The following is a 22,790-nucleotide window of genomic DNA, read 5'->3' as shown; positions in this document are numbered from 1 at the left end:
TTCTTGACAATTACGAGAGCACTTGTTGAATATAATAGGTGATACATATATATATGCAAGTGATGTAGTATACTTGAATATGTGTACCCTAGCATATATATATATATACTGCTACCTGCACATCTGCATGTGAACAGTTGAAGAATCGAAATATGACACTATGGCTTAACCCACTCGTCATTTTAGGACAAGAGCGAAAAATTTTATGCAGAAAAAAAAAAAAAAATCCTGCCTAATGTATTAGAACATATAAATGGAAGAATTCTCCCATTACACTCTTTCCTCTATGAAACGCTGTTATGTATACATATCCCCAACATTTATTTTAATGTAAATAATTTGTTTTCGCGGCGTCGTAGGATATTTGCATTACGCTGATTTGGGAAAAGACTTAGGAAAAAAATATGTACACATATATACATATATGCATATATATATATGTATTCTGAGCACTGCGTATGTGTGTGTGTGTGTGTATATGGACAAATAAAGGGTTTTGTAATTTTTTCTTTTTTTTCCTTTTACACAAAATGAACGACCGCATAAGTAGAGATTTAACGAAAAGCTTTTTAGAAAAGAGAGAACTGGCAAAGGAGGAAATAGATCCCCGAAAAAATTGGCTAAAGAGGATTTTAGTAAATAAGAACTCATACGATTTGAAGATGTTTTTAAAAGCAGGAGAGTTAAAAAAGAAAGATGGGGATTATTGTAGCAGTTGTAAATGTAGCGTGAAACAAATTTATTATATAAACACAAGCAAAGTTTTCTGTGAAGTTTGTGAGGAGATATTTTGTATGTATTGTGTAAAAAGTATAGACATTATGAAAGACAATCAGTTAAAATATATAAAAGTAAGATTGTGTAAAAATTGCTTTATATATATAAATGAATTAAAATATATTATAGAGCCAAACTTATCTATAGATAAAAAAGCAATTGATTTAGTAAATGCCTTTAACGAAATATCAAATCGTTACACTACTATTTGTAGTAATGTATCGCAGTTAAATGGGTTAATATTACTTTGTGAAAATAATAAAGAATATTTAGAAAATTTTAAAAGTGAAATTAAGCAATTAATGGATGTTATTCAGCATGACATAGATTTCTTAAATGCCATGAAAAAACAAAATGATTTTGCTGCAGACAACACGTTAATTTTGAACAGAATGTGTAAAAATTTATTGTTGTACTTGAAAATAATTAGAAATAAAATAATTCCTAGTGCAGTAGATGTCTTGAATAAAACAAAGGAGTTGTTATATAAAAAAATATAATACACCTTGCCAAGGAAAAGTTAGTATATATTATCCCGAGACCGCATTAATAATGTATACATAAGGGAATATTCCCTTGTATGCAGATAAGATACCATATATCGGTTATCCACTATCTCATTTCGATTTTTTTTTTTTTTTTTTTTTTTCATTTATTTTAGTTTATGTTTTTAACTCTATTTCGATGCCATTTGGGAACATTGTACAACGATTGCGATTGTTATGATCTTTGCTGTTATCATTATTATTTCCTTTTTATTTTATTTTCCCCTACCTTATTCCCATGCATTCTCCCAATTCGCAGCATATTTTATAACATTTGTAACAGTTTTTGTTTAATATGCAAGTTTGTCTGATTTTTCGAAATTTTATGTCGATTTTTTTTTTTTTTCCTTTTTTAGTTTGTAACCCCTAATGATGTCGTATTATACGGGGTAGATAATTCGTAATTATACATTCCTTTTTTTTTGCGTCCTTATTTCATTTTTTTTTTTTTTTTTTTTAAACGAACGATCTGTTAAATAATATACTAATCCGTGTAGATAAAAACAGGAAAAAAATAAATAATAAATAATAATGATAAAATAATAATAAAAAAAAAAAAAAAAAAATATAATAATAATAATGGTAATAAATGTCGTCGTTTTTGTTCTATTATGAAAAAAAAAATTTAAATAGGAAAAGTGTGATCTGTATATTTTTTTACACCTTAATAAATTCCTACGTTTGAAAATAAAAAAAAGATAAATTTATTATCCCCGACCGTGACATGCCAAAAAGTGTAGTAAAAAAAAAAAAAAAAAAATTCCATTTATAACATAACAAAAAAAAAATTACTTAATAATTTCTTCTACTTTATCCATTTTTCATATGTATTTAAAAAAATTATCATAGCAAAATTATGTTTTTCACACTACATTTTGGCACACACAAAAAAAAAAAAAAAAAAAAGTGTGCCACTAGAGAACAAACTAAACGCTCTTTTTTATGTGTGCGCATATATATGTAGTGTCGAAGTTCAAATTGGTGTTGAATAAGGGACACAGTTCACATTAGCTTTTAAGTTATGTTTAATATACAGGTTTATTGTGTTGTCAATTTTTAAATATTTCAATTTCATGCGTAGCATTGTATATAGGACAACATGCCGTCATTAAGAGGTTCATATATTTATTTATTAAAAAGAAAGAATACTTTTTAAACTATTCTTGAGAGAAAAGGGTTTTCCAAAATTTATTAAATATGAAAATGATGACAAATTGGGGTCTTTTTTTTTTTTTTTTTTTTTTTTTTTTTTCTCTTCATTCTTCTTAATTCCCTTGCAGCGTCAATGGTTTTATTTACAAGGAACTCGTTCAGGGGTATGTACTACCCTAAGTAACTAAATTTGCTTTCTTTGAATAAAAACTAGTTTGTACTTAAAAACATGAACAAGTTCGCAAATAATGTGAAAACAGGTGAATAGATAATTTATATATCTCTACATGAACATATACTTTCATATAAATTTTCATATGCTTGCATAAATTGGAATACACACACAAACACATGTACGGAGGGGTACCTAAATACTGAAAATTGGGAAATATTAGCTAGCCATGTGTAAATTAAAATAAGGCTAGGGGTGAAAAAAAAAAAAAAATAATAAATAAATAAATAAAAAACTAATATAGGGAGCTATAAACAGTAACTAGCGAAACAAATAATCATATACTGTTCATAAATTTTATATGTTTTACGTGATGTCTGAAAATGAAATAAAAAATGAAAAATAAAACCGCAAAAATTAATATTCCGAAAAGAATGAAAACCAAGACGGCACCATTATTTTCATTATGATCATGGACATTGTGTATGTATCTGTAGATTGTGGGATCTGAAGTGTTTCCCCCTAAATTTTGCATTAGTCTCGTTGATGCTAATATGTTATGAAATGTTGATGAGTTAAGTTCAATGTTTGACAAACTACTTTTATCTTTCATAATTTCAAAGTTCATCAGGTTTTTCCTCTTCTGTGTATCTTCATTGTTTCGATTCCCTTAAAAAGCGTGAATTAAACAGCAACGTTCATATGTTTAATGAGTCAGGAGTGTTTTAATGCAAAAAAAGGTAGAAAAAAAAAAATAAAATAAAAAAAAAAAAATAATAAAATAAAAAAAAATAAAATAAAATAATAATAATAATAATAATAATAATAAGCAAAATAAAAAAAAACATAATAACAAAGTAAAAATGAAACAGAACAGAACAAGACAAAACAAAACAAAACCAAGCGCTTGCTATTATTTGATGTGTAAACATCAATCAGGCTTTAGCAGAACACACAACTGTAAAACATGTATAGATAGGGGTAGTTAGTACCTCCTTTTAAATTCCTCTTTAAGCCCTTCTTTTTTATCGCATTGACCGTTAAATTACCAAAGACAAAAATAAGGAAATACAGTAATAGCATATGTTTTTTCATTTGTACCTAACACTTTGTTCATTTTATATACTTTATAGTATATTTTAGAGTGTATACACACGTATGTACACTTATGCGTTTACTTCTTTTGTTTTCCCTTTATTTCAACTTGTTCGTATGTAACACATGCTCCGGTGAGAGTGATGGTGGCTACTGTGTTAATCTGTTCTACATGCACATTTGCATTCGTTATTTTTAAATGCACATGCGTAAAGATAAATTTTTGTGAAATTTCGTCTACCGTTAATTTGTGATTCAATTTTTTTTTTTTTTTTTTTTCTATCATTTATATCATTATTTTATCTTTGCTTTTACATTAATTTTTGTAGTTGTTTTAGTTTGCGTATTTGTGCACGACGTATTTATGTCATTTTGATTTATTTTTTTTATAGTTATTAAATTTGCACCGTTAAGCAGTGAAATCAGCGAAAACATTAATGTCCATAAACACAAATATTAAAAAAATAAAAGACTAATGTTTAACAAAATAAAAGATCGACGAGATTGTATTATGCACGAGTTGTTCACCTCTTCGCTCCTTGCACTTTTAAAGGACACAGAAAGAAAAAATTAAATTGGGGTTCTAAGAAGAGTGGGATGACTGAGTAATATGATACGCATAAAATTTATACTATAGGATTTAACAGTTATACATGTGTTAAATATGTATGAACAGTATATTTATTTTTATGTGCATATACATGAATATTGTGTGCATTTTTCAGGAATGGATACTTAAATTAGGTAGATATCTTCCCTGTGTATTTGGTTTTAACGAACACACTTGCGCGTTGTCATATGTTTACCTTTACTCAAATTTTTCATATGTGGGAAAACACGGAATTGGAGTTTTTTCCCTTCGTCAGAAATTATTCTATTGTTTCTGCTAAGATATTTAAAAACATGAGGGGAATGTGAGAGGATTTTTAGAAGGTAGCAAATATATGAAAGTCTTTCGAATGTTGCTTAAATTCCTGCGGATTATCTTCAAAAATACAAATTAATTGATAGTAGTGGCTAACTGAAGTTGTTTTGTATATACAACGTAGAATCAGTTTAATGTGCATCAATATTTGTGAGCTATCCTTGTCGACTTTTTTAATATGAAAATAAAATTTTTTTAAAAACTTTATCACATTGTGGGGGTTGTCATCTTGATCATTATTTCGTGAGGTGGAATTAAACTTAACAAATGAATTTTTCAGGGAATCTAAATCTGTTTTGTTGAACACATTGAATAGTAGGTGTAGTCTATACACAATATCGTAATGATAAATTTTGACATCTTCAGAATTTATTTGAAACAATAAAAAAAGACATCTCAATGAATCTACTACTATGTTGATATCATTTGCTTCCGTTAAATAAAAAATTATGTTCATATATTTATGTAATAAGAATGGAAATAATAATGGGTGATAATAAAATGCTGGAATGATATTTTTACAAATTATTATGCATATGTTTTTGTTGTAATTTTTAAGGGAACATATATTTATTAACTTTTCAAAGGATGTAATCATATTGATATTAATTTTTTTGTTTATTTTGCATATCAAATGAACATAACTTTGAACAACAAGGTTCGCTCGATAACTGCATGCATTATCTCTACCATCATAGTCTACATCCCACGAATCAATAAGGGAAATTAAATTCTCTGTTTTTCTGTTCATGTATTTCACATATGAATCGCTTGCCCTGTTTATGTTCTGGATAAGAAGAGATATGACTTCCAAGCAACTCATTTGTATTTCTTCGCAGGGATAACTTATCAATTTAAAACAAATAAAGAGAAAATCGTTAAATATAGCTTCAATCATTTCATTCGTTTGTGAAATTGAAAAGGGAAAATGGATGTTCATAATGTCCTGACTTAGTTGTTCCAGCAAATATTCACTTGTTTCCGGGATTATGTATCTATTACAATTATTCATGTGTTTACACTTTTTTGTATCTCCATTTTTGGAGTTTATTTTTGGTGACTTATTGGTTCTGTTTTCTTCCACTGGGTTTGCTTCTTCATATGGTGAATTCATAGTTTTTGCTTCACTTGACACATGTTTTTCTTGTTTCTTTTTCGTTTTGAGATTCTTCTGGGAGTTCATTTTATTTTCGTCTTTTTCAGATGATTCATCACTTAGAAGATAAAATTTGGTTAATGCAGAAATCATGTTAAGTATTAATAATGCAACAAAATCAGAGAAAAAATCCATATACTTGTAGCATAACGTTTTACACTCATATGTGCTTTTGAAAACTGTATAATTGTATGTAAAAAAATTATTTTTCTTAAAAATATATTCGTTTATATACTTTCCGCTTTTGTAATAATTACTCCAAATGTCATCAGTAAAAATAAAGCTATTGGCCGAATTTAGAAAACTCCATTCATCCACATCATCTGGTTGAATGTATCCCCAAATTATGAGACTTTTCATTTTGAGCAATATTTTATTTTTCTTTTTCCAAATAGAATCCCATGATATTTGGTATAATTTTTTGTGAATTTCTCGTAATTCCATAGGATTCCCTTCTATGGGTCCTACAGAATCTGAAGATGTTGCATCAAAATTTTGTAGGAAATTTTCAGGTAGTTTAGGATTACTCCTGGCTTCTTCCTTAGAAGGAAATTCATTCAAAATTGTCCTTTCTATGAGTTCATTTACTTTTCCCCTGTTCTTATCATCTTTACGTTCTGTATTTCTCTCAGAAATGTGACGAATCCTCGTGATGCTCTTTTTGTCTATATTATAATTATTGATTTTAAGGAGGACATTGAAATTCCTTTTTGCGATTTCCATTAGCTTACATATTTTATCACACCATTTATTTTTCCCCATATTACACAATGAACATATTAAGAAATAAAATAAAAATATAGATTCTGATGTTTCTTTTATGTAATTGTAATTTTGTGAAATTTCTATTATATACATGTGGAACAATTTATAGCATTGTTTTTTTTCATTGTCTGAAATGGTACTTTCCCCTTCGTTGTTTTCTTCAGATTTTTTAATCGCATCATTTGATACCCAAACTAGAAAGTTTGGAGACAAAATTTTAAGTAGAAGAAGAAAATTATTTATATTTACATTTTCAGGTGTATAATTCTGACGAAACTGAATTTCATTATGAGGATATTTGTTGGTGTCAAATGATATCTGTATATTCTTATAGACCAAATGGAATGTTTTATTTGTCTTGTGAATAATTTTTATATCGATTTTATTCATGGTATCTGATAGGAGGTATTCCCTAGACAAGCAATTTGTATCTGATGAGTGATCATTTATGGGGACACAAATAACCTCACGCTTGTGTGATTCACTAAAAATTTCCTCTGAATTGTATATATCTACAACTTCTTTCTGTTTTTCCCCATTGGAAGTGTAGAAGCATATTATTAGACTATCAAAAAGATGGTTAATTTTGTTGAGTGTTTGTAAAATTTGATGTTCTGTGTCTTTTTTGCACTCATTACTTAGGTCAGAGTTCATGTTCACACATAAATAAATTAGTATTGCATGTAAATAAATAAAATCGGATAAATTAATGAAGAAATATAAGTTTTGCAAATGCCTTGTAAGTTCATATGAATATGCATAATTACTTGAAATTTTCTTTTTTTGTGTAGATAAATCGTGAATGAGGTGAAGAACAGAATTTTGAATGAAGAAATTATTTTCATTTGAAAAAATTAAAACTCTTAAAGATGTGGTCAAATAAATTTCGTATATCATTTTATTTGTTTCTAAATTTATTTTATCAAAATGGAGTATAATTTTATGTAAGAGGGAAATAAAACTTTTTGTACATGAAATTAATTCTATGTTTTTTGTGTTGCCGAGTTCATCATTTACCTTGTCCATTATGTTAATATTCGGATTTTCTGATTGTCCTTTTTTGCATTTCTCTAACATTTTTACATTTATAACAAGTATGTTTGAGCAAATCCATTTTGCGATCATTTCAACTTGACACTCTTCTTGATCTATACATGTGCATATTTCTGAAAACTTCAAGTCTGTCAAAAGTGACTCTATTTTGTGTTCCATTTTGTGTTCAATTTAACTTCTCTTTTTTTTTTTTTTTTTTTGCCGTCAGATTTCATTCAACTGGGGTGTAAGAAAAGGGGGGGGGGGGGAAAAAAAAAAGTGCCATTTCGTGCGCACTTATGTGTAAACATATACTTTGATTAAATTGTCATACAATGGAGATGTTGCAAAATACCATTTGAAATTCATCTTTTTGTTGAAATTGTGGAAAATATGTTTAGTCATTCTCCCTAGTTTGCGAGGAGACTCTGCCTTTTTGTATTTCCTTTCGAATATTTGAGGTTCTTGTTGTTGTTTTGTGTAGAGGGTAAAATGTAACACACAAAAAAAATAAAATAAAATAACACTAAATAAAATTAAATTACATAAAATAAAACAAAGCAAAACGTGAAATGCAAGTAGGAATGTAAACGAAAATTCAAGTAGGCTTGTACACGAAAATCCAAGTAACCATGCAAATGTGGACGCACATGAAAACACAAGAATTTATTTTATTTTTTTTTTTTCTGCATACAAATTTGTGCTCTTATGTGTATCAAATAAATAGCAGATTTATGTGATCGGGTGGGAAAAAAAAAAAAAATCCACTTGAAACAGAACAGCGTTAATACCTTTTTAATGCTGCCACAAAAGGTGAAAAAAAAGTGGATAAGGCGTGCGGGTCGAAATAAAATAGCTGATGTTTTTTCAAAAAAAAAAAAAAAAAAAAAAGTTTATAAATTCATATATTATGCATATTTTATATATATATGCCAAAACTTGAATAAAAAAGGTGCAAATAAAAATTGTATAGTGTGAATATTTTTTACCAATTCACACAGGTAAACCTGTGCAAATATTACACATGCGAGGAAACTTTCGAGATTTAGCATGTTTCTTCAATATATGAATATTTAACAGAAAAAATCAAACATGCTGATAATTTATATAGGGCGTGCATAAAAATTTTACTGCCACGCAGTGGTATTCGCTCTTTGATATCTGAAATTGTTGTTCCCACAAGAACACGACAAAAATGAAGAGAATTATTATGGGCACGTTGTGTGTATGCTGTATGCATGTTCGCTTTTGCAATTATAATGAAAAAAAAAATAAAAACATAAAATAATAAAAATTTTATGCAACCTTGTTCACATGGCTCTCCATGTATGTACACTTGGATTCGTTAAGTATATATGATGGAACACAAACCATAGAAGGTAAAGTTGGCCATACCAGCATGCTGGGCTTCAAACAAGTAGCACATAAATGTGCACATGGATTTGTGTATATATATATATATATATATATATATATATATATACATATATATACCTGCGCATATATACATATACATGCGCATAATGGGGAAACTGGTTTGAGGATGAGGAATTGAGCCGCTAGGACAAGGTACTTTTAATTTTTTCAATTTTATATTTAGCGGAAAAATCAAAAATTTGGTTGCCTATTTGTAACACTAGACCCCCCAGAATATTTTTGTCGATTTTGTACTCAATAAGGGGTTTTAGTTCGTTCTTTAACTTAAAATTTATGGACTCTTGGATTTTTTGTTTCTGAGTATTATTAATTTCTTTGGATGTATATACAACACATTTAATTTCTTTTCTTTCCTTCATTAGAAGTAGTTCAAATTCTTCAATAATTTTTGATAAGTAATTTATTCTCTTTGAATCAAATAAGGATTCTAAAAAATTAGATGTTATAATACTAAAATTATTATTATATTTTTTACATTCTGTTTTTAAAAAATTTAATTTTTCTTTATTGTCAATATTTGGTGTGTGTAAAAAATTAAGAAAAGCTTTATCCTTGAGGTAATTATTTTTTATAAATAATATGTCATTTGATATTTCATTTATTTTATTCTTATTTTTTCCAACATTATATAATGCTAAGCTATATCTCTTTTCTATATTGTCTCCCATGGTCAGGTAATATTCATCTTCTGCTTTTTTTCCTGTACTGGTACTAGTACTGTAAGACTTCATCCGGTTGTTAATACTACTTCCTGTGATATTCTTATTTTTGCAGAATGGAAGGAAACAATAATTCTTCTTTTCCAAGTGGAACTTCCACCCGTTCGTAACAGTAAAACTGGATAAATGGCGTTTACATGTAAATGCTTTCATATTGTATAGCAAATGTGTTTAGTTTAGGTTCCTCAAAGTTGACACAAAAAAGGTGTATGTAGAAGAAAAATCGCTCAATAATTAACTCAAAAATGAAATAAATTAAAATGAGAAAAAAAAAAAAACTAGGTAATTGACGTAGAACGAAAAAACACACAAAAGTTTTCGTGTAAATTCGTCCCCAAATAAAATGCTATACTAGTGTTTTAATTCCTCGTGCAGCATTTTATATGAACTTCCATGCTGAGTAATTTTTTTTTTTTTTTTTTCTTTTGTGACTAAAATATTATACATATATTTAAGGCTTAAAAATGTAGTATAAATGAAAAAAAAAAAAAAAAGGCAAGCGAAGGAAGGTAAAGAAAAAAGGTGTAGGAAAAAGGGGACTATTCCATAATATACAATAATATTATAAACCTGTATTGCTAAATTCAAGAAAAAAAAGGGAAACAAGAATCAAGATTAAATTAAATGCGCATATTAGAGTATCCCAAGTTTTCACGTTCAAATGGGATCACAAATTCGAACACGAGTTTGCTTTTTTTTTTTTTTCTTTTTAACTATTAATTATATTTATTTATTATTATAGTATTCATTTTTACACTTTCGTGTGCATTTTCATAGACTGCGTTTTCAAAAAATAATTATCACTCAAAAGGCACACGCGTGTTCGTTGCCCTTTTGGGGGAGGAATAAAAAAAGCAATATAGGAATAAGAAGATATGAATAACAACATGGTAAAGCAACTCATTTTAAAAAACAGTTGCTGATAAATATTAATCAAATTCAGGTGCCTTATAAAGATGCTCATCATGCTGTTGCATTCCCATTTTTTTGCAATTTCGTCAAAAATTCCCTAAAATTGTGCATATGTTACCATATAATACAAGGGAATAAGTGTAATTTATGTTTATAACTTGGTGCGCCTAGCACACACATAAAACCTTTAATTTGTATTCGTCATCATGTTATGGGGACTGAAAAAATTCAGGAAAAATCAAAACAAAGTTGGGAAAATGGACAAGCGGAATGACGAAAAAGTGTACATTCGATGTGTTACCAAATACACTAGAATGCAAACCCTGTGATGGAAAAAAAAAAAAAAAAAAAAAAAATGCACACAAAATTGAGGAATAAAATACCAACTGTGTGATGGGGAGAGAGAAAAAAAAAAAAAAAAAAAAAAAAGTAATATTCCATTCAAATCGCAAAAGTATATAAATCTTTGAAGTCCCATTTTAACTAGACAAATGATAAGAGGCTTATTTTTTTTTTTTTTTATTTTAATACAAACGCATGAATACGTCAAATGTATACAAGACATACATACATGAACACAAACATACATATACACATACACACATGCGTTCATGGGCAATCCTGAGCTCAGTGAATCAAAAGATTGGGATGGTTTACATGAACAAATCTCAGTAAGCGTTTTATTATCGTTGCATCCAAGTGATGTTGTGGTATGAGTTCATCCGCACTTAAATAATCACAAATTTCCTTTTCTGATAAGTTTAAAAAGTTACTTAAGGCACAAATATCTTCATTTGTTAATGTATCTTTTTCATAATTCACAAAAGTTGATAAGATGTATTGTAACTCTAAGTAACCCAAGGTACTACATTTAAATAAAACATTTTCAAGGGTTGGTTTTTCTTCTTTTTTTACTTTTCCATAATCACGAACTCCATATTTATCATTCATATAAATACGTTTTTTTCTTATTGGGTAATCAATTATGGAATTGTAAAAGACCGTTCCTTTATCTTCTTCCCTTTTAATTTCGCTTCTTCCTTTTGTCGTTTCAGTATATTGCTTGCCTTTGAATAACTTAAATAATTTTTTCTTAAAATATAGATTTCTCTTTATGTGTTTAAATTTTGAAGGCTTATACAATTGGATTGTTGTAAAAAAACGGCAGGAAGTTAAACTCCTATGTGATAGGATAAGTTGACTTCTCATTAAATTGAAAATTGCCATGTGTTATTAATACAGTTTTCTCGTTTAATTTCTCAAAAATGTTCTATGTTCTGCATGAGCATTTGTATAAAAAATAACATATCGAACAATGTTCTCTTGTCAGTTCCTCGAAACATGTAACGATTTGCTGATTTGACGAGAGATGGTACAAAACTATCTTGTTTTGTTTGTTCTTCCCTTCTGTAACAAACACTGCACAGTTAGTAGAGCACTGGATTCTATATTTTTATTTCTCACACTGGAGTTCACTATTAGGCAGAAATGAATGGACGAATGGAGGGAAGTCACGTGGGTACTTATCGCCTCACTGATCCTAATCTCGTATAAATTTGTCATGCACACCTTTTTACGTCTCATCTTAATGAGGTCTAAAATGGAGTGTACCTATAACTCTGCGGAGGTTTTTGTGCGCCTCATTTTGTATTTTTTAATAGTGCTACATAATTGGTAAAGGGGAAGAAAAATAAAATAAAAAATATAATTAAAAAAATATAAAATGTAAAAAAAATAATAATATCTAGAAAAAAATAAATGTCCCCTTCAAGGGCATAGTATGTAGAAAAATGTGCACTCCCCCAAATTGTTCATGAGGGAGCTATTTCTTAACATTAAGCCTTGTTGCACGTAAAAAAAAAAAAAAAAAAAATAAGTATTTCGCAAATTTTTGCATGATTGCACTCTAAAAGTTGCTATTCTTTATCATAAAGAAAAAAAAAAAAAAAAGAAAAAAACCTATGAAAAAATATTTGTAGAAAAATTTTTTCTTTTTTCAGGTGTGGGGTAGAGATTTGAAATTCTTAAAAGTAAATTACTCGGGGGCTTATTGTCGTGTTGATTACCTTGTCATCTAAGAGTAATTTTTTTTTCGGCCTATTTTCGCCGTTCTTTGGTTCTTTTTTTTTTCGATAAACTTTTTCTCTTGCCTTTCCTTTTTAATGAATAAACTAGTATTTAAATATTTTAGAAAAGCGAGGAACATTCACACAACATCTCTCCGTAGAGATTCAGATGATACAGGTCGAATAAAAAAATACATAAATAACCTATATGAGAGAGGAACAGTGCAAAAAGGACATAGGCACTGCGTGGCGGTGTAAAAAAAAAAAAATATATATATATATTTATTTATTTTTTCCATCCTTTTTTGTCACACTTTTTTTTTTTTCATTTTTATCACGATTTCCTATTTCCCTCTACGCACACACAGGACCGCTAATAAAAAAAAATAGGAAATTTTTTGACCTAAAGCTGTTCAGGCAACATTTGAGAAGACAGAAAACAGAAGAAATCGAAAATGAAAAGAGAGAAATTTTAAAAAGTTGTGCAAAAGATGCACCGGAAAATTGGGATATCAAAAAGTTCTTAAGTAAAATAGAGATTGGTGAAAACATAGAAGAAATAGAAAAATCCTTTAAAAACTGGACACATTTCATCACAATAACGCCAAAGGAGTTATATGCAATGGAGTGTTTAACAAATGAACAAAGAAGGAAAATATGGAAATATATAAATAAATTTAATTATGGATTATATCCTGAAGATTCCTATGACGATTTCGTTCGCAATTTTCAAGCCCCTCCTCTTGAAAATGAAAACAAACCATGGTCAAAGGAAGATGAAGAGCAATTTGAATTTTACTTAAATTATTTCGATGTACATTTTGGGGATCCATGGTTATATATTTCTTGGAAAATGAAAAGAACATTTGATGATGTTCAAAATAAATATATCGAATTATATTTGAAAAAAAAAAATAAAAAAAGAAAATGTGAAATTTGTCTTACAAAATCCACTACCCCTTTACTAATGAATAGAAAATTTAAATTGGACCCACCTTTTATATTTTTTATTCCTTCTTCGCATAATTTCCCTCCAATGAGTATATATGATTATTATAATAAAAGGGAATTATTATCCTCTAAATATAATCATCCACAGGCTCACAATATCCAAACGAAAAAAAATGATTCTTTACCTCCACATCGAGTGGAACAAGATTCTTTATACCCATCCTATGGTTCTTTCATTTTTTCTTCCAGATTTTTGCCTTACGTGGATAAGTCTTGTTTTTAGGATCACCCAAGTTTCATTATTTCATTAACAGTTTTGTAGAAACCTATATTCGGCACCTTATCTAACTTTTCCGACAGCATGAATTACGTTTTCTCCTAATTGTGTATAATATATTTAGACGAACGGGGATATTTTATAAACCATGGCATGAATGTATATTATATTCTTCTGCTTTATGACATTGTTTATGTGTGAACAAATTTCGAGATGTTTTTTTTTTTTTTGCTCTCCTACGTGGAGAAACACTAGCAATGGGTAAACCCCTTGGTCGGTAAAACAACAAAAAAGGTTTAAAAAAAAATGCTTAAGAAAAATGCTAAAAAAAAAAATGCTTAAGCAAAATGCTAAAAAAAAAATGCTTAAAAAAAATGCTAAAAAAAAAATGCTTAAGAAAAATGCTTAAAAAAAAGGCTTAAAAAAAAATACCTAAAAAAAAAATGTGTGAACAGTTATCCAAAATAAAATCGTAACAGGGTGCATAAATATACCACTAAAATGGCAAGAATGTGTATATGCACATATTTCATATGTGAAACAAAATTATTCTTTTTGAGTGATCAGTTAATTTTCCGTTTAAAAATTTCAAGTGGCCCTTTCTCTCTCTTCTAACAACTTCTTAGCCTGATAATTGAGACACCTCTTTTCCCTTGTGTTGATCCCACTGTAGTGTTTACTCTTTCGATATATTCCAACTGTCCACTAATTCACACTCGCTGCTCGAAATAAAACTTTTCGATATTGAGTTGATAGAAATAAATCCACAGAGATAACACTCCTCTGTCAATATATCATCTATTTTTGTCTCATACATGAGTATATCTTTCTCATTTTTATTGATAAGTGCATTTTTGTAGTTATTTAGAATGCAGAAGAACTGAAAGAGTTCATCCTTTGGCTTCGAATTGAGGTAAATGTTCAAAGCACAAATACTGTGAAAATAATGGTTACAGGAAAAAACATAACATTTTTTGAAATATATTGTCTTTTTGCATATATAACAAATGTCATTTTTATCTAAAACTACATACTTTTTTCTAAGATTTTGAATATCAGTATTAAGTGATTCAATTGTTTGTAAATTTTCTTTAATTTCTTCTTTTTTGGCTTGTATTTTTAAATTATAAATTCCTAACAAGGAACAAATATCTTTTTTTAAATAATCGATAATTGTGTTTTCATTAATGTATGGCAGGATATCTTGTAGATTTAATATAGAATTTGAATCACGAACTAGATTTATTATTTCTTTTAAATTTTTTTCATTCAAATCTTTGGAAATATTTTTAACAATTTTAAGAAATAATTTTTTTTTTTCTTCTTCATCTTCACACAATATTACGGCATTTTTGGCTGTTTTATAATCGCCCAATTCTAGGGATTTATCAACGGCTTCTTCGAAATATTTCATTATTATATAAAAATGTGGAATAAACTTTTCTTTTTTTTTTTCCTTTAAGAATCGTATAATAAATAGATAATCAAAATGAATACCTGATGATTTTAATCTATTCAAAAACATTATTATTTTTTCATCTTGTTCTTTTTCTATGTATAAAATTAGTAAACAATTTATGATATGATTTTTTTTCCAAGTGCATTCGAATGTGTAAATATATTTTTCTTTTTCTTCTAATGTATTTTCTTCTATTATTTTATTTGAAATGTATTCTAAAAATCGAATGCATTCATCTGTATGTTTTTGATAAATAGATTTATCGCAAACATTTCCTTCCTCGTTTGACTTCTCTCTTTCTTCCATATTATTATTGTTATTCTTACACACTTTTTTACTGCTTTTAAAAAAATAAATAATTACAAACATGCATACTATTAAATCCGTGTAATCCTCAATCAAGTTGTCATAAAAAATTAAAAGGTCTACATATTTCTGTGGTTTGTGAAGGTACAAAATGAAAGCATGTTCTCTTAACACGTCTAGCAGTACATTCTGTGGGAAGAGTATAATGACATTAAATAATGCACTAAATTTATTCTTGTTAATGTAAAAATTTATTATATAATTATAATCGTTACACATGAATTTAAAAAGTAATAAAAAATTGGGCTTATGGAAGTTTTCTAATATCTGCACAATGACATCATTTAACTGAAAGAAGGTTTTGAAATGCTTCAGTAAGATAATCATGTATACACTCACTTCAAGACATTTGTATGTGTAGATATCTCGGTACAGTTTTCTCTTAACCTCATCATACTCTTTTTTTGGTGCGTATTTTCTTGTTAATAGACTTTGTGAAATTGTTGTAGATTTTTGTCCTTCCTTGGATTCCACAGGTTTCGAGTCTTCATTTACTTGGGCATCTTCACCACTCACGTAGATCCTTCTGTACCTCTTTAGATCTTCCATAATCAACCCCTTCTGAGATTTCAAAAAGTTGAAAATATCAGAATTCTTCATTTTGTATATTTTCAACAGGATGTAAAAATTGTCACTTTCTGTTAGCGTTTTTATATTAATTTTTTTTCCCTTCGAAAAGTCGAAATTGTATTTACGATCTTTTTGTTCATCCTTCTCTATTAATTTTTGGAAGAAACGAATGAAGGATTGTTTGTTGCTTTTCTGGATCTTTCTATTTTTAATATCTTCCTCTAAATTACTCTTAATCATTTTCTTTGTTCCTTTCTTTTGATTTTCATCATTATACGTATATGTACAATTATCACCATTGATATTTTCCCCTATAATTTTTTGTACGTTTTCATCTTTTCGGTTCAGGATACTGTTTTTCCTTTCCGTCTTGGGATTTTCTTCTTTTTTTTGACGTTCCATTGCTTCTTTTAAGTAATCCTTTTTTTTATTTTTCGATTTATTCATTATAGTCTTATCAAACAATTCTTTCGACACTGCATCTGGGGACTTCACAGATATTGGAGGACATTCAACATTCCCACTTAGATGTATATCTGTTTCGCTCGAAAGTTCATTTGGGTCATCAATTAACTCATCACTTAAATTTTCATTTGGGTCATCACATAAATCATCACTTAAATCTTCATTTGGGTCATCACTTAACTCATCACTTAAATTTTCATTTGGGTCATCACTGAGGGCCCTATTTGAGCCCTCCCTGGACAAGTCTGAAGATATTCCCACATTGGCATAACTTCCGAATTGTGCTTGTGGGAAATAATAAAATGTGATGCGATACAAATGCATGTATAAATCTAGAGAATATGCAGACAACTGGATTATCCAAATGTAGAACACAATTTTGACAACATTGCTGTAGAAGTGAATGTTATTGTACAAAATAGAAGACAAGAGAAAGTATTGTTTCTTATGTAGAAATGCAATTAATGTTTCTTCAGTACATATGTTTAAATTTTTGAATTGATAAATTTGGTATTTATTATTTTTTAAGATATATTTTTTTATTTTTATTCTTTCAGAATTTGTGCTGGATTCGATCATTTTTGTAAGATTTTTTTTTTTCAGATTTATCTTGTTGTTCATATAACTATTTATCTGCTGATTGAAGCATGGTACATCACTTTTATTCTTATTTATAACAATTTTAAAAATATACTTTGATGTACATAACCACACTTGATCATCAGATTTATCTTTCATAATTCTTATAGAATCTCCATATGTTTCAAACGCCAAAGTTTGTTCATAAACCTTCTTAAAATTGACATTGTTAATTATAATTAGTTTTTCTTCTAACAACAGAAATATGTAGAACTCATTTATACACATATCTACAACAGCACAAGTAGTGTTATCAAACGGTTTGGGTTGGATATTTGTTATGACAGTTTCTGTTCCCTGTTGTTGAGGAGTGGGATCTTGCATATGATTCTGCAATGTGTTCATGTTATTTTTTTGACTATGAATAGATTGATAAAACGATCTAATGAAAGTAAAACTGTTCATATTTTCATTGGTAAATATATTCAAATCTAAGAAATTCACAATAATATAGTTACAATCTAGATACCATTCATCGTTTAGTTTGTAATTAATTTTGACATTCTCTTTCGCTTTATTCTTTTCATCGTGTTCTGATAATTTTCTATAATGATGATTACTTTTGTACATTCTTTTCATCTGTGCTTTTTTTTCATTCGATAACAAATCACTCCTCCATTTGGATTTCACATTTTGATCACATTCTTCGTCCTCTTCTTCACTGAAAGATACAAGATTAATTCCACCAACAGAAGTTTCTGACTCAGATGAATACGAGAGAAAATTTGAATCCGTAAAATTGTTAAAGTGTTTATTGTGGTTCCATTTGGAACAATTTCTGAAATCATTTTTTATATTTTTTTTTTTTTTCTTACAATTATTAATTTTACTAATAAATATGCAACACCCATTAAGCCAAAAGAGATAATTTTTATTTCTGATATTTTCAATTTTTAAAATAGATGTCAAAGAATCTACGCAGCATTCATAGACTTTCGTTTCGTCACTTGATTTGTTTATATTAAAATTGTTCTTTTTCATTTTCATATCTTGTATATACGTTTCATTTTTTTCTGCAGGGTTGTTCATACTTGTGTTTTTGTATGTGTAGCTGATTTCGTGCAAGCTATTGCAAGTGGAGAAGTAGATAATTCTCAGGGTGTTGTCATTATTTTTGTCATTTTTGTCATTTTTGTTATTTTTGTCATTTTTGTCATTTTTGTCATTTTTGTCATTTTTTTCATCTTTGTTATTTTTGTTATTTTCACTATTTTCACTATTCACACAATTCGAACTGTTTGAAATATCAATATTAATCATAGTTATGTCCAAAATTGACAAATGGCTGTCTGAAAATATTACATCGTATTCTTCGTTATTCTTTGTTTTGTTGCTTATGCTCATTTCTAGAATTTCACCATCCTTTGTTGCAATTAAAAAAGGAGAATCTTTTTTAATATCACTATAGCCATCGAAACACACACTTGAGATGTTATACTTTTTTAATTTTACTAGATTTAGGACTATATTATATTCAAAGTGGACATATATATATTCTTTATTTGCCAGACATATAAATCCATGATAGCAATTATAGTCAAAGAATATTGATCTTATTTCTGCTTTGCTATTTATGGTTTTTTTGCTGTAAAAATCCACATAGGACAATTCATTTTCCTCTAGATAATATTTGATTAGGCTATTGTTGCTCAGAACAATATGCATACATTTCTTGCTAATGCAAAAGTGAGTTATTCTGTTTTTCAAGAGGTTGATATTTCCGTTCTTAATTTTAAATAGCTTTAGGATAAACTTTTTGTCAGATCTATTCATTTTTTGTGAAAAATAAGAAAAAAGATGTAAATACCAGTTTTTGTAATTTCCACTTTTTACTTTAGGATTTATGCTCTTTCTCCCTTATTCCTTGTTAAAAATATTCTTCTGATTGATTCCCAATTATGATATAATAAATTGCGAAGGGGAAAAATGGATAAAATTTTTGGTGGTAAAACGATTTCAGTTCCGTCGAACATAATTTTAAGCTCTTCATATGCGAACAGTTTTATGCAATTCTTTTATTTTGGATAATTTGTTGTAGATTATCCGAGGACTATGGTAATTTATAGCCTAGGTTTATATATGACAATTCATAACCTCCCTCCTCTTTTTTAATCACATAGATTGGCACAAAAAAAAAAAAAAAAAAAAAAAAAAACACTATAACAAGTAACATCAAATATGGGTGTTCTTTCTCTATTATGCGGTTAAGCGGTTAGAAAATTCTGAAAAGTTGTATATGTATAATTTATATGAGTTCAAGTGAAAATATACACTGGTATATATGCTCCTTGTTTACAAAAAAAAAAAAAAAGCGTGATACATTTTTATTCTTTCCTTTTTGAATTCATAATTTTAGAAAAAACCCATTTTTTGATCCCTTAGGCAATAAGGCCTGTTGTAGGAAATTGACGTCCGTACTGGTTTAAGGAACACTCTAAATTATGCAAAAGCAGTATATGAAAAGAAAATTCGGGCGAAATTAGAGCGGCGTTTAGGAAAAATGATAACATATCCAAAGCCTTTTAATCACGCAAACGTTTAAACTTTATAAACATGGCTTATTTTTGTAACATTTTGTAACTTAAGAAGAGCTGTAGCATTTTTCCCCACCCCTTGTAAATTTATGTATCCACATATATATGCACATGCGTATGGTGTGTAAATGAAAAATTGCCATGATTATTACATTTTTTTTTCCCACCCTCCTAGTTTAAAACTGTGGATAAAGAGTGAGTTTCGAAACTACATAAATGAAAAAAAAAATTAAATCAAATCTGACTAAATCAAACCTGACTAAATCAAATCTGACTAAATCAAACCTGACTAAATCAAATCTGACTAAATCAAACCTGACTAAATCAAATCTGACTAAATCAAACCTGACTAAATCAAACCTGACAAAATCAAACCTGACAAAATCAAACCTGACAAAATCAAACCTGACAAAATCAAACCTGACAAAATCAAACCTGACAAAATCAAACCTGACAAAATCAAACCTGACAAAATCAAACCTGACTAAATTAACTAAATGAAGTTAAATTAACACTATTACAATAAATGGAAGCAAAAAAAGAATCGTGCCAAGTGGTACAAAAATGAATTAAAAAGATGAAAGAAAAAAAAAAAAAAAAGAAAGATGGAAAGTATACTATACTAGCACTGTGCAATTATGTTTACTACGCGTGAGGAGAAGCGAACTAGTAATAACCCTCCTTCAATGAAAAAGCCCCCTTAATCTGTACATCTTCTCCAATTTTCTTTCGACCGAGAAAATTCCGACACACTAAGTATACTTCCCTAGATTCACTCCTAGATGCCTTTGGTTTAGTAGTATTGACAAATTGAAATATGGTTTTTAAATATGTCTTTAAATTCTCCGTTTGGCTGCCTAGGTACATTTTGACGACATAAGTACCACCCATGTTTATATACTGTTCCATAAAATTAGTTATAGATAATGTAAGTTCACATGAGTTCAAATGATCATCAATTTTGTTGCCTATACAAGGTACAGCTGCATCACTTAATATTATATCAATTTTTTTTCCTTGCAATATTTCTCTTAATTTATCATCAAGAAGGGTATTATTTTCATTTTTTTTTTCTCCTCCTATTTCTGCTTGTATAAAATGTATATTTGGTAATGGGTCCATTATTTTTTTATCAATTCCTATAATTTCATTTGAATAATTTTTCGTTCTTTCTAAAATTACTTGACACCAACTACCAGGGTAACAACCAATATCTAGTATTATTTTATTTTTCTTAAGGAACATATATTTATTGTCTAATTCAATTAACTTATATGCTGCTCTACTTCTATAGTTCTCATTTTTTGCTTTCAGTACATACCTGTCTGTTATTTGTCTTTGTATCCATTGGCTTGAATGGTTACTTTTCTTGTTGAATACTTTTGGTAGTGATTCTTTATAAAATCGTACATGCGTATTTACAAATAGAAATATTCTCGTCCCACATAGTGTTGTACTCCTTGATAGGGTCTTCATTTTTTTTTTTTTTTTTTTTTTTTTTTTTTGAGATACCCCTTAGGTGTATACACCTTGCATTGAGTTTTTGTGCATTTCGAAATTCTTGAATAAGACACACTTGGCAGTTAGTAACGGTTTAGAAAACTTAATATTTTCATTGTTGTGCTGTTCTTAACTACGTGCAGTCTCATTGCTTCTTGTTTATCGTTCTTCGTTTGGATTTTTTTTTTTTTTTTTTTTTTTAATCTTTATGGCATATTTTTTATCTTCAATTTGAAATAAGTTATGTTGTGTGTCTCTCTCTTCTCCTTTTTACATCTTTTTTTTTTTTTTTTTTTTTCCTAAGGAGTGCATATTTTTTTGGGTTTTTTTTTTTTTTTTTTTTTTTTTTTTTTTTTTTGTTTTTTTTTTTTTTTTTTTTTTTTTAATCTTTATGGCATATTTTTTATCTTCAATTTGAAATAAGTTATGTTGTGTGTCTCTCTCTTCTCCTTTTTACATCTTTTTTTTTTTTTTTTTTTTTTCCTAAGGGGTTTTTTTTTTGGGTTTTTTTTTTTTTTTTTTTTTTTTTTTTTTTTTTTTTTTTTTTTTTTTTTTTTTTTTTTTTTTTTTTTTTTTTTTTTTTTTTTTTTTTTTTTTTTTTTTTTTTTTTTTTTTTTTTTTTTTTTTTTTTTTTTTTTTTTTTTTTTTTTTTTTTTTTTTTTTTTTTTTTTTTTTTTTTTTTTTTTTTTTTTTTTTTTTTTTTTTTTTTATTTTGCGTACCCCTCTGCGTTTACCACCTTGTAGGTTTGATTCCCTTGGTGTCATGAATTGTACTAGCGGTATTACATAACGTGTGGCTGCATAAAAAATATATATATAAATATATACATGTGAATATATGCATGACCGTGAGCACAATTACTTGCATTTTCCTTTTTACATCTCAATGAGAAAAATGATGTGGCAACGTAAAAAAAAAAAAAAAAAAAATATTTTTTTAAAGAACACTAAATATATGTACATATGTTTGCTTGTAGTGAGGGAAATAGCAACTTATTTTCTTATACCAGGCAAAACGTAACCTCCTAACGATTGTGTTACACTTAAAAGTTCCTCATAACCTGAATCATCGTGATATTTTCAAAATGAGTATTTTTTTCCTGTGCCAGGAAGGGTTATTTACTATTATGCGTACTTTTTTCTGAAATTTGCAACAAAAAAGGGAGTAATTTGTAGAGGGCCAAAAGAGCAAAATATATATATGTATGTAAACATTTTGAAGGCCAGAAAGCCTTACTATATGAATTTTTCCTGTTTTCAGAAATTCTGATGCTAT

General features: G+C 28.1%; 8 protein-coding genes across 8 annotated transcripts; 2 read left to right on the top strand and 6 right to left on the bottom strand.

Moving 5' to 3' along the window:
- Positions 1 to 530: 530 nt before the first annotated feature.
- PGO_141050 (zinc finger protein) lies at positions 531 to 1,277 on the top strand (the record flags this gene model as incomplete). Its single annotated transcript, XM_028690099.1, has 1 exon — positions 531 to 1,277. The coding sequence occupies one exon, from the start codon at positions 531 to 533 to the stop codon at positions 1,275 to 1,277; it is 747 nt and encodes a 248-aa protein (XP_028545900.1).
- Positions 1,278 to 2,983: 1,706 nt separating this feature from the next.
- Positions 2,984 to 3,741, bottom strand: PGO_141040 (hypothetical protein, conserved; the record flags this gene model as incomplete). Its single annotated transcript, XM_028690098.1, has 2 exons — positions 2,984 to 3,315; positions 3,639 to 3,741. The coding sequence occupies 2 exons, from the start codon at positions 3,739 to 3,741 to the stop codon at positions 2,984 to 2,986; spliced, it is 435 nt and encodes a 144-aa protein (XP_028545899.1).
- A 926-nt stretch (positions 3,742 to 4,667) lies between these two features.
- On the bottom strand, positions 4,668 to 7,799 carry PGO_141030 (hypothetical protein, conserved; the record flags this gene model as incomplete). Its single annotated transcript, XM_028690097.1, has 1 exon — positions 4,668 to 7,799. The coding sequence occupies one exon, from the start codon at positions 7,797 to 7,799 to the stop codon at positions 4,668 to 4,670; it is 3,132 nt and encodes a 1,043-aa protein (XP_028545898.1).
- Positions 7,800 to 9,178: 1,379 nt separating this feature from the next.
- On the bottom strand, positions 9,179 to 9,928 carry PGO_141020 (ATP synthase delta chain, mitochondrial; the record flags this gene model as incomplete). Its single annotated transcript, XM_028690096.1, has 1 exon — positions 9,179 to 9,928. One exon carries the CDS (start codon positions 9,926 to 9,928, stop codon positions 9,179 to 9,181), a length of 750 nt encoding a protein of 249 aa, XP_028545897.1.
- Positions 9,929 to 11,314: 1,386 nt separating this feature from the next.
- Positions 11,315 to 11,914, bottom strand: PGO_141010 (hypothetical protein, conserved; the record flags this gene model as incomplete). Its single annotated transcript, XM_028690095.1, has 1 exon — positions 11,315 to 11,914. One exon carries the CDS (start codon positions 11,912 to 11,914, stop codon positions 11,315 to 11,317), a length of 600 nt encoding a protein of 199 aa, XP_028545896.1.
- A 935-nt stretch (positions 11,915 to 12,849) lies between these two features.
- PGO_141000 (hypothetical protein, conserved) lies at positions 12,850 to 13,987 on the top strand (the record flags this gene model as incomplete). The annotated part of the gene is made up of 2 exons (XM_028690094.1): positions 12,850 to 12,931; positions 13,122 to 13,987. 2 exons carry the CDS (start codon positions 12,850 to 12,852, stop codon positions 13,985 to 13,987), a joined length of 948 nt encoding a protein of 315 aa, XP_028545895.1.
- A 670-nt stretch (positions 13,988 to 14,657) lies between these two features.
- On the bottom strand, positions 14,658 to 19,253 carry PGO_140990 (vacuolar protein sorting-associated protein 18; the record flags this gene model as incomplete). Its single annotated transcript, XM_028690093.1, has 1 exon — positions 14,658 to 19,253. The coding sequence occupies one exon, from the start codon at positions 19,251 to 19,253 to the stop codon at positions 14,658 to 14,660; it is 4,596 nt and encodes a 1,531-aa protein (XP_028545894.1).
- Positions 19,254 to 20,680: 1,427 nt separating this feature from the next.
- Positions 20,681 to 21,490, bottom strand: PGO_140980 (ribosomal RNA large subunit methyltransferase J; the record flags this gene model as incomplete). The annotated part of the gene is made up of 1 exon (XM_028690092.1): positions 20,681 to 21,490. The coding sequence occupies one exon, from the start codon at positions 21,488 to 21,490 to the stop codon at positions 20,681 to 20,683; it is 810 nt and encodes a 269-aa protein (XP_028545893.1).
- Between the last annotated feature and the right edge of the window lie 1,300 nt (positions 21,491 to 22,790).

The sequence above is a fragment of the Plasmodium gonderi genome (assembly GCF_002157705.1).
Source record: "Plasmodium gonderi DNA, contig: Chr14, whole genome shotgun sequence".
NCBI classification, from domain to species: domain Eukaryota; phylum Apicomplexa; class Aconoidasida; order Haemosporida; family Plasmodiidae; genus Plasmodium; species Plasmodium gonderi.
Note: the sequence above shows the minus strand (reverse complement) of the source record. Positions and strands in the feature narration are given on the sequence as shown.